This window comes from Phalacrocorax carbo, chromosome 7 (assembly GCF_963921805.1).
Source record: "Phalacrocorax carbo chromosome 7, bPhaCar2.1, whole genome shotgun sequence".
Classification (NCBI taxonomy): domain Eukaryota; kingdom Metazoa; phylum Chordata; class Aves; order Suliformes; family Phalacrocoracidae; genus Phalacrocorax; species Phalacrocorax carbo.
The window spans coordinates 40,749,854-40,760,701 of record NC_087519.1 but is presented as its reverse complement, the minus strand read 5'-3'; the positions used below and the strand labels follow the sequence as shown (position 1 = coordinate 40,760,701).

Below are 10,848 nucleotides of genomic sequence, written 5' to 3'. Positions count from 1 at the left end.
CACCGAGGACTTTCATGTCCACTTCAATGATTTCAGTAAATAATTTCATTCCTGTTCTATAATCCAAAAAGTACCAGAATGAAGAGCATTAACCAAACATCTTTCAGCATCCAGTTCAGAACTGAACAAGACTGAAAATCCAGTCAAAGGGAAGGAATATTCACTCTCTCCATCTTAAAAGACACTAGAATACAGGACATGGACAAGAGGCTGAACACAGCTCCTTTCTCTCACTGATTATGTTAAAAAAAAACCCAAACAAAACCAACAATCCATTTTGATGTTGCAGCTTTATTTGAAAGTGACTTAGTTTTGGCAACACAATTTTAAATACAAAATTGATACAATGAAAAATAAACTTCAGAGATTTCCTAGAGCAACTTACAGGCTGTAAATTAATAATCAAGTGTACTATACAGAAAAAGGTAGCTTTGTTCAAAGTCATGTTTGCAGACCAGCACCAAGTGATCCTGAAAATCTAGTTTTATTCTATGTGCCAAAAAAAGCAAAGCCCACCTGAAATCTCACTTCCTAAGTAAGCAAAGTGTCATTGCAGTTGTTCTACCTCACTCTATTTCCAACTTACAGTAACAGTTGTGACTAACTGTACACAAGAGACACATCAAGGTTTCCAACAATATCTTCAGTGAGTAAAGATCGGCTTTTATATACCTGCTATTTTAAAGGTTTTTAAGGAGTCATGGACGATGAGGTATTTGGAAAAAACTTTATGAATTGCCAAAAAACTCAGAAGTCCATAATAAAAATAATCCAAAGCCTTGTAACGGTTCCCTTTAAACTATTTCATTTCAGCAGGTCAATTTCACCAACCTTGGGATCACTAATTATTTTCATTTCTATGTCTGCAGTACATCAAAATCCCATCATATAAACTAGCAATGTTAATAGGATCTGGCGGGGGCGGGGGGGGGAACCTAAAGTCCTGCAATTCTTTTACCATTCTTACCACATGCTCAGTAGAAAGCAGAACTCTCAAAAAGGCATCTTTTTTTTTATTTTTACTTTTGTCTGCAATCAAGTTTCTCAAATAGAAAATCTATTTTAAGAACAAACTTTCTCATTATACACACTTCCTCAAACATCCCATTTTTGGGGGTAATTGTACAACTTGGCTTTATGGCATCCTTGTAGGCATGGGAAAGAGACTGTTCCTCAAATATTAAGGCCATAGAGAGCTACCAGACAGGAGCAAAATACTGCAATCCAACTGTGAAAATAACTGCTACTGTAATTCTTACACTTGCTGTTCTCTGTATCCCACAAAGCAAAATGGTTCTCAATCACGCAACGTCGTGCAATCACATTATACTTTGTAGAAGACTACAAGGGTCTGTGTTCTGCTCTCTGCTAGGCTTCCTTCTCACCTGATGATTCCTGGGCTCATCAGTCTGACTTGGTTTATTGTGGCCGTTCGTGTTGGTGTGCTAGGAACAGCATCAGTGTAAAAGGATGCTAATCCAGTAACCCCAGGAAATCTGCAACTTCAAGTCTTCCCTAGAAACTGGAAAATTTCCTTAGAAATTGCACTTCCTTTTCAGCTTCTTTGCCTTTTTCTTTCATCTCTGAAACCTACACCAATCCTCCTTTATCGCCGCTCTCCACCCTGTGATACCAATGTAAACGAAACCCAGAAACAGAATAATCAAGTTTTGCCAGTGAAAAAAAGCACCATACCATTAAATCTTTGTTCCTTTTAGTACAGTTACAGCAGCATTTAGAGACCAAAGCCTCACACATACTATTGCTTAAAACCTTACTCCCAGGTCCTCTCTGTTAATGTACTCTGCAATGCTTCAGAACCTGGTATTAACACAGAAGATATATTGATCATACTATGTGATCACAGGAACACGGATAGTAGTTTCTGTTAATTTCTAGCTACATAAATTTGTGTGCAACAGACCTACTTTGTGCCTGGTGACATTTACAATGCAGATTTAGTTCTCCCCCGAGGCTGACGAGTCATTCACCATTCACTGGCATTGAACAGTTTTGCCATAGCCACCTCTTCCAGCATCATAGTCTTGCCGATATTCATCTCGGACCTTACGAAGGAGGAAAAATGGAAAGTCCAGTAAAGACAAACAATTTCTCAAAAATGATCACACCATCAGAATATAGTCAAACTGAGTTCACAATATTTAAGTGGCCACAAGGAGCTTACTGACAAAACAGAAGGCAAAGGGCATCATGCGGAAGCCCAGAACGCAGCATAAACTAACTTCCTTTTTAATAATGTCCAGGGGGACCCTTTAATCAAGACAGCCAAAGTGAGAATGGCTAGCCTCACGCTTCAGCAGTAAAAGCATCTGCTACCTGCTCAACTTCATGCAGCTATGTGCTGTCCTTGTGTGTTCTTGACAGCCTTATATTTTCTGGGCCTATTTATAAGCATTATCCCCCCAAGCAGCCAAGAAGCTTCCGAAAGCACTTTCAGTGAAACAGATGAAAAAGTTATTTATTCCTTGTGGATAACATCATAATTGATAAGATGTCTTACAGACTAACATATAGTGCTACCTTAAACAATAATTCCTAAGCTGCTATTTCTGAAGTTGTTCTGAATACATTCATTCCAAAAGCAGTAATTTGGCAAAGTCACCAGTGCCTTAAAAACTAGACTGTACAACAACCTACCTGGCCCCCTGATCTTCCACGACCGTACTGCCTACCCTCCTTAAATCCTGCATCCCAGTCTGTCCTTATGATCCTATCATCAAGTCTGGTTCCATTGATGTATCGCATTGCATTTTCAGCATCTCCTCTTGCATAATACCTTAGGAATAGGTTAACGAAAAAGAACAGGGCTTCTATTTTCAACACACGAGAAAAGGAACAATATCCAATGGGCTACAAAACCAAGTATTTGCTTGAATCATGTTCCTGCTTGGCTAATTCTGAAATCAACTGCTTTTATGAAGCTATGTGGGCTGACAAAACAGCCAGTGAACACAACAGTGTGCAGGAACTCAAGCATATTAAAAATGTGTATATCGGATCAAGTTCTTTAACCATGCTCACCCTTAAAAGTGTAAAGGTCTATTACTAAAGAAAGAATGAGAAGCCCCATGCATGCTCCGTTCATGCTGCAAACTTTCACCATTTCGGTGAGTTTGCTGGAACCAGTAATGGAGCAATCTCAGACACTTGCATGTAACGAAGTCAACGTATGACAGAGATGCAAGATACCAGCTGAAACTACACACGTGCTTGTATGAGAAGAAACATCTCTTTACTCAGGCAGAGACTGACTGCAGTAAAGTTGGTCTCTTCACTGCAGAGACCAACTGTCTAAAAAGTGCCTGGCTTAAAGTATCAGAGTGAAAGCAACCTAATAACCGCCACTCAATGTGAGGTCTAGGCTTGCCCTCTCTTGCCTGGGGCTCCCACAGACACTTTAGCAACCAAATAATTTTATTCTCAGATGAGTTTCCTGTGACTCAGAGCCTGCATCTGAGCTAACCTGTGCCCTGCCTGCTCCTGCCTGCCACCGCAGCACGGCTCCTGCTCCTCCCACCAGGGGGGATACAGCAGAAGGATACTCCACGAAGCAGAAGCCGCAGGCAGTTTTCTTCACTTTGTCCAGCCCCATGATGACCTTCTTGATGTCGCCGCTCTTACCAAAGAGCTCGTGGATCTGCTCCTCCGTGGTGTAGAAGGAGAGGTTCCCCACGTACAGCGTACAGCTCTTCCTCAGCAGCCGCTCCTGCTCGTACCGCGTCCCCTGAGCCACAATGACAGCGTTACCCTGGTACCTCAAATGTACGTATTCTTCTCGGATGAGATGGAATAGCGCACGAGTTAGTAGTAGTTAAGGAAGAATCACAGTTAGGAGTAGAAACTAACACCTGAGAATTTTAACGAGGTAGTAAATAATGCTTAGGCCAGATAAGAGAGTATTAGCAATGCATGCCTCACTAATGAGAGCCTCCTAAAAGACTGACAGTGGAGACATCCCGCCGCAAAGAAGGGTGTGAAGATAAGGGAAGGCCAGATGCGAAGACACCAGTGATAGCAGGGAACATCTTGGCCCAGAAGGCGCCGAAACATAGAAACTGTGGAAAAGATAATTCCGGCGGGGGGAGATTGCGACCACCGACCCAGCTGAGAGACGAAAGGAGTACCCCCCGCCCCACCTTCAGCATGCGCAGTGAATTCAAATCACACTGTAGCTATTAACTTAAGCGAAGAAGATACAGTCCAATGGAAGAAGAGGATGCTCAGTCAGGTCAACGGTTATGTATTAGACAGGCGCGGTGGGGTAACTTTCACGTGCAAATGTCAAAGAGGAACTACAGCAGGTGTGCGTGCTAGGCGGAGAGACCCCCATGCAGCCGGCGCCGAATCAGACAATGCCTGCTCTTTAACACACCCGGTGTTAAGGAGTTTTATTCCCAGTTTTCAGTGACAACCGCACGGCGGGGCCGACCCGGAGTCTGGCCCAGGCGGACCGCGCGGCCCCCCCCCGCCACCGGCGGCGCCCCGCTCACCCGGAAGTGCTGGTCCCGGTACTGGCTGAGGTCGGCGTAAGAGTCGCTGCACAGGACGCTAAGCGTCCCGCCGGAGCACATGGCGGCGGCACGGCACGGCACGGCACGGCACGGCACGGCACGGCACGGCCCGCCGCACCGCAGACAGACAGACCTACCGCCCCTCAGCGCCCCCGCGCACGCGCCCACCGCCGCCCCACGGGCAGCCAATGGCGAGGCGCGCCCCGGCTCTCGCGGGAGCCCCGCCCCCCTCTCGCGAGAGCGGCCGGAGGATGGTGCTGCGGCGGGTGCTGTGGGCGCTCCTCAGCGACCCGCGGGTGACCGAGCGCCTCTCCCAGTGGCGGCCCCTCCGCGCCGCCGCCCGCCTCACCGCCGCCGCCATCACCCGCGGACAGCTCGGCGCCCACCGGGCCGCCCGGGACCTGGGACCGCGCCTCACCCGGCTGCGCGACACCTTTCTCCGCGAGCTCAAGGACGGCGCCCGGGCGCAGGGCTGGCCGTGGCCCCCCGGGCGAGGACCGGGGCGGGGCGGCCGCCCCGGGGGAGCGCCCTGACCGGCCGCCGCGGAGCCGCCGAGCCGCGCCCGCGGCGGGATCCCGCCCCCGCTTCCCTGCGCCCGGCGCGGCAGGAGGAGGAGCGCGTTGGAGCCGGCGGAGAAGCGGACCCGCCGGCCGGACCCACCGGCCGCCCCCGGCCCCCAGCGCCGGCCGCCGAGGAGCCCAGCCTTACCCCGGCCGCGGACGTCGGCCGCTTCTCCAGAGCCGCGAGCGGCGCCCGAGCCCGAGCATGAAAACGCGAAGCACGCTGCTGATCGGTATGATGGATTTTCATTGCACAGTCAGTTTACACTTTCCACAGTACTCGGTAACAGGCAGAAGGCTGACTCACATTGAACATCGTCCAGAACACTGTCAAGATAATCACTTCTAAGTGCTTGATGAGAAACTCGAAATAAAAACAAATTTCTCAGTGGAGTCCCTTTAACAATTTCTGTCTATACAACAGTAATTTTCTACATTTATATTGCAACTTCAGTACAAAAAGAGCTCTAAATGTCGATAGTGGTGGTGACGGGCAGGATAATCGCTCACTTTACAGGTAGGTAAAAGAGATTCAGTCGCTATCCTAAATGCACACCTCAAGTCTGTGGTAGCAAGAAGTGTTTAGAGGGAGAAAAAAAATGACGAATAGAGCCATCCTAACTGTAAATATGGGAGAAGATGTATCCATCATATGTGATGCACTGGGCTGGGTTACTTCAGTTGCTGTATCTAACATGTGAGACTATAGCAGTCAGCCTTCCTTCATAGCACGTTTCAGTATTTGGGTCCAGCTGACTAGATTCTTAGTTGACTGGGGAGGATGATTTCCATTCTTTGTATCACCCCAGGTGAAAATAACCTTGCAAATTATCCAAGATAGAGTTCCCAGCATTGCTGGTAAAATTAAACCTCCCACCAACAAGGACTTAGGTGTGCAGGGATGGAAAAAACTGGATCTATGGTGTAAATGATAAAGGTATAGGTAGTGAGACAAAAAGCAGTGTGTGTTCAGTCTGAATTAGTGGTTGTAGTCCAGGTTCCTGTCCTGGCTCTATCGCAGGTTACCTGTGCAGCGGTGGAGAAGTCGCCATGCCATGGGAATGGTGCTCCATTGCAGCCCTGAAGAGAACTCCGGTGATATGGCCAGAGGTCATAAGTTTTTTGAAAATAATTTTCAAAATTTAAAAGATGCTGTTTAAGAAAGCTGAAAACAGTAAGCAGGATGTGGAATACCAGCTGTGGCACATGTCTGTTGTCCCAGTGTAAGACAGCAAAAACGTAATTAACTTGGAAAACAATTGGCATCATGATCCTTTCATAACTACTTCCGCTACTTCATGAGTCATCAGTACAAACACACATACACCCCCTCTCCCCCCACCTCCCCCAAAACACGCACCTTTAATTTACAGGCCTGTCAATATGAAGGATGAAGGGTGTGGGATGAACATGTAAGGGAGACTTACCACAAAATGCTTTAGAAGAGAACAAGAGCTATGTTTGTTAAAAATCTAGATTGTATATTTACTTTGGAAGGTACAGGCATGTCCTTCACACCGGGATTTTTCCTAACTTCCCTTCAGAGCCTGGCCTCAGGCTATACCCTCTCTGTTGAAAAACTGCCTCAGAAGATCTTATGTAAATCTGGGTGGATGAAAAACTGCAAAAAGCATTACTGCCTTTGTGAGCAGAACAAATTCAGGTGTCAGATTTGTTTCGCAGAGAGAGGCTTGACGTACAGCGCATGTGCCAATTTAGTATCTCCCTCCGCATCAGGATGGTTTAGATCTAGAAATTCACGCAGACAAAAATGAAAATTGTTATTTGTGCTACACTGTTAAGCATATAAATCATTCTCAGCTGAAGCTCGGGGTTATCTGTATCCTGCTTTAAAATCAGACAGCTCTCCAGTAGAGAGGATGCGATCTGTCATTCTCACTAAGCTGCTTTAATGGGGAGTGGTTACTGAAAGGGGAGGGGGGTGCAGGGGATGCGGCTTCTCCCTGGGATCCTCACACGCTCCCCTGCAGCAGAACCGGTGGATCTCTAACCCTGCAGTAAGACAGTTTGGAGATCCATCTGCTCAAACACATACACAGGATCAAACCCCTCTGAGTTACCTGTTTTCCATCCGCGCAGCTCCTTGACCCAGCTCACCGTAGGGCCGGCAGTGCACCGCTGCGGGTGCCAGAGCCACGACAGAGCGATGGAAGCTGCAAGACATGCAGGGGGAGCACGGAAGGGAAGGACTGTCCCATTTGCGGTAGCTAAACAACAGACAGGCTTCATGCCATCAAAATGCAGCATTCTCGAGCTGCTGTATGCAATACATATGTAGCGCGTCCACAAGAACAGAACTGTAGCAAGAAACACTGAACAGGCAAAGCTTGGATTTTAGGATTTAGTACAAGTACTTATGCTGAAGCATCTTCTGTGTTCTAAACCACATCAATGCTGGTGATTTTTCAAGACACAACCACCCAAGGCAATATTACAGCGCTGATGCCTATATTGTGGCTGCAGTCTGGTCTAGTGATTGAGTGCGGGCTCCGAATTTTTAAGAGCGTAAAATAAAAGCTTAGAGTCAGAGCAGCTTTCGTCTAGTCCTGTAAGCTCTCTCCAGCAGCTGAGTTCATGCCTAGTATCAGTAAAACCCACATAATCCACAAACCTCTGTCAGAGGTTATAAGAACTTTCAAAAATAAAGCTCACATGGGAAGAGCTAAGCTTGAATCAGAGTTTTGTTTCATCCTCTGATTTCATCCTCTCTCTTCAGGAAAATTACACAAGTTGATATGAAACACCACAGGGGCTGAATAACTCAGATCTTAAGCAGGTTCTATCCAGAAACTGGCTATACTGGTGAGCGTGAGAGTTTGAAGGGAAGAAAGAGACTTGGGAGACCCCCTAGTGCCACTGCTTGGGCTGAAGGTGGGCCTGTGAAGAGGAAAGTCTCATAGCACCTTTAGGCAGCACCCAAGTGAAGTGGAAAACTAAAACATTGCTCTCCTGAAATCTAAAGGCTCTGCTGATCTCTGCCTAGCTGAAGGATGTAGAGTCCTAACTGACTTCTCCAGTTCCCACTGAACAGGAAGGGCATTTGAGGTGGGTCTTCCATTGATAAGTGTGGAAATATCAAAGTCTCATTCTTGAACGAGACACTGCATTTTGTAATTGTGGCTCTGACTGTACCAGGGATTATAACAAAAACCTGACAGTCATTGCAGGTAAAATTGTTTGCACGCTGCTCAACTGTTTGGCAGAGGGTTTCCTCTTCAGACCCAGCCATATCAATGACTTCTATATGCGTGTCCCTCTTCTTGATATTAAGCAGAGACCTAGGAGGCATGTAGGTGTGAGCAAAGAGTAGAGTGTAATGTCTTGGGTGGTGCGGGGACTCTGGAGAATGCACGAGGTGCTCCAAGTGAAACAAGCACGGTATCAGTCCTCCCTGGTGTAAGCACCCAAACAGCAAAGCCCCGAGAACATTGAAAATAACAATGACGTGTTTCCACTTCACAGCTCTGTTCTGTGATGTGCTGAACAGGACTAATGGCACGATGAGAGGAATGAGAAACCGAGGTTCTTGATGGCTGAACAGGGAGAGAAATGCCAAAGGAACAAAATAAAACAGCAGTAACATTGGATTGCCCTCAGAATGCACTAATAGCCCAGATGGCCCATGGTAATATGACTTGACCCGTACTAATTGATGGATATATTTCTTTAACATTTTAAAACCAGCACCAATGGCCAGAATATGTAAGATCCCAAAGAGCATTATTCCGTTGACTGTAAAATGTGTAATGCGTGGGTGACTCCCATGCAGTGCGAGATTATGAGGATTAAGATTATAGCTAAGAAAATTGAAAGGGGTTACTATAATTTTCTCATTCAGTTGACCTATTACATCAAACAGGCTGCTCTTTTTAATGTTGTAGAGGTTGCCTAACTCCAGGGAGGTGAAATAGAGGGTATCAGCTGTTACAAAAACAATGGCAGTAAAACATGCACATAGGACAAGCTTCAAAAAGTGGTTTATGGCAGTTTTAATGCTCTTTTGAGAGTCTACAATTAAGCCTGCCCAGTAAAGCAGGGGCATTAGGGCAAAGGCCAGAAAGGTTGGCCTGTTGAAAAACCCAGCAGTCGTTATAATACCTATGAGAGGGCTGCTTGTAGGCTCTGCTAAACTGCCGGCAGACTTTCTTGAGGATACCAGTACCATCAGAAGAGCAAAGAGAAGTCCCTCAAGCGTGTTGGTAAACGTTCTCGTGTAAAATACCAGAGTGACATACGATCCGGCAAGAAGTACCAGTGCTTTCCATGGATCCGCTTCCCAGGAAGGAGCTAATCGATAAACACTATAGTCGAGTATGAAAGAAAACATTGTAAAGAGAAGGCGAGGTGATACGAGAAGGGTGTAGCTGTTGATGCAACTTGAACATATGTCCAGCTGCTGCAAAGACTTGATCACCCAGTAGGTAACTCCAGATGTCATTAATGGGAAAACAGCTGTTCTGCAAGGAGAGCTGGAAAGGAACTCCCACGGGTAATAGACCTGTAGGTTTAAAATATCTCCTATAAAGGAAGAAAAAAAAAATACATCCATCTATAACGTATTTTATTCAGTAATTCAGCACTAGGGACGCAGCTTAGAGTAAGGCATCACGATGCAGAGCAGACCATAAACTTTTGAGATTTCTGTCAACACGGAAATTTCCCGGAGCGCGCCGTTGACCTTTGCACAGCCTCAGGAGAACAGAGAGGCCGCTGCGGCGCCGCGGCTCCGGGCCGCGCCCGGTGCGGGAGCGGGTGCCTGGGCGCCGGCTCCCCCGCCGACACCCGACGGCGCCCCGCGGCCGGCAGCGGGGCCGGGCCCCAGGGCGCTCCGGGGCCGGGCCCGAGGGGGCTCCCCCGCCGAACCCGCAGGAAAGGGGAAAGGCAGCCCGCGGGGTGCGGGGGCGGCCGGCACCGCCCCGCTCCCGCCGAGGGCTCGCCCCGCCCCGCCCCGCCGCCTTACCTGCCATCACCTCGGGCGACTGGAAGAACTCGTCGGGATGCAGGTAGCCGGCCTGCGGCAGGAGGCACCAGCCCGCCCGCAGCGCGGCCAGCAGCGCCCACAGCCCCCCGGCGCCCATGGCGGCACCGGCACGGCCCGCCGCCGCCAGGGGGCGCCCGGCCGCCGGCCCGGCCGCCGCAGCGGGACCCTGGCGCGCATGCGCACCCCCGGCCCCGCCCCCGCCCTTGTGATTCTCTCGCAATTGACCGAAACGCGGGGCTGACGTAGGGCCCAGGAAAGGGGCCGCCGCCGCCTGCGGGTGACGGTTCGCCAAGAACAGAGCGCGAGCCCGGCCGTTTCCGTCGTCTCTTGCGGAGACCAGAGGCACCCCGGGCCCGACGTGACGGCCGCGCCGCCATCCCGCAGCCGCATGGAATTGCTCATGACGAGAGCCTCGCTGCGCCCGTCAGCAGCTCCGTCACCCAGGCAGGCCGCAGGGAAAAGGGCATTGCTGCCCCTCCTTTATTATACTGCGCATGTTTGAGAATAACTTCTGTAGGAGGAAACTGCGAACGTGAAATTAATTGTGCAATTCCTGCCTACAAGCAAAATCCTTCCCTGAAAGAAGAGAGGCGATGAATCCAAACATTTGTACAAACAATGCAAGACAACAAGGAGGACATAGGCTCCTCTTGGGCCCCTCCAAGGAAAGGAGTGATGCTCAGTAACAGTGGGGTAATGACAACACTAGCAGCCCCGCAAAACCAAAGGACTTGGAGATCTAGCTACGTATCCT

The 10,848-nt window shown here is 48.7% G+C and overlaps 2 protein-coding genes across 4 annotated transcripts; both read right to left on the bottom strand.

Moving 5' to 3' along the window:
* Positions 1–271: 271 nt before the first annotated feature.
* NCBP2 (nuclear cap binding protein subunit 2) lies at positions 272–4,616 on the bottom strand. Its single transcript, XM_064457649.1, has 4 exons — positions 4,512–4,616; positions 3,564–3,745; positions 2,659–2,797; positions 272–2,066 (listed from the first exon to the last, which is right to left on the bottom strand). The coding sequence occupies exons 1-4, from the start codon at positions 4,590–4,592 to the stop codon at positions 1,995–1,997; spliced, it is 474 nt and encodes a 157-aa protein (XP_064313719.1). The 5' UTR covers positions 4,593–4,616; the 3' UTR covers positions 272–1,994.
* Positions 4,617–7,328: 2,712 nt separating this feature from the next.
* Positions 7,329–10,650, bottom strand: PIGZ (phosphatidylinositol glycan anchor biosynthesis class Z). Of its 3 annotated transcripts, XR_010373881.1 has the most exons (3): positions 10,074–10,639; positions 9,212–9,631; positions 8,529–8,646 (listed from the first exon to the last, which is right to left on the bottom strand). XR_010373881.1 is itself a non-coding variant. In XM_064457648.1 (2 exons), the coding sequence occupies exons 1-2, from the start codon at positions 10,469–10,471 to the stop codon at positions 8,070–8,072; spliced, it is 1,911 nt and encodes a 636-aa protein (XP_064313718.1). In that variant the 5' UTR covers positions 10,472–10,650; the 3' UTR covers positions 7,329–8,069. The 3 variants fall into 3 exon arrangements, 2 of the variants coding, with proteins under 2 accessions (XP_064313718.1, XP_064313717.1); XM_064457648.1 differs by having other exon boundaries at positions 7,329–9,582; positions 10,074–10,650; XM_064457647.1 differs by having other exon boundaries at positions 7,329–9,631; positions 10,074–10,285.
* Positions 10,651–10,848: the final 198 nt, after the last annotated feature.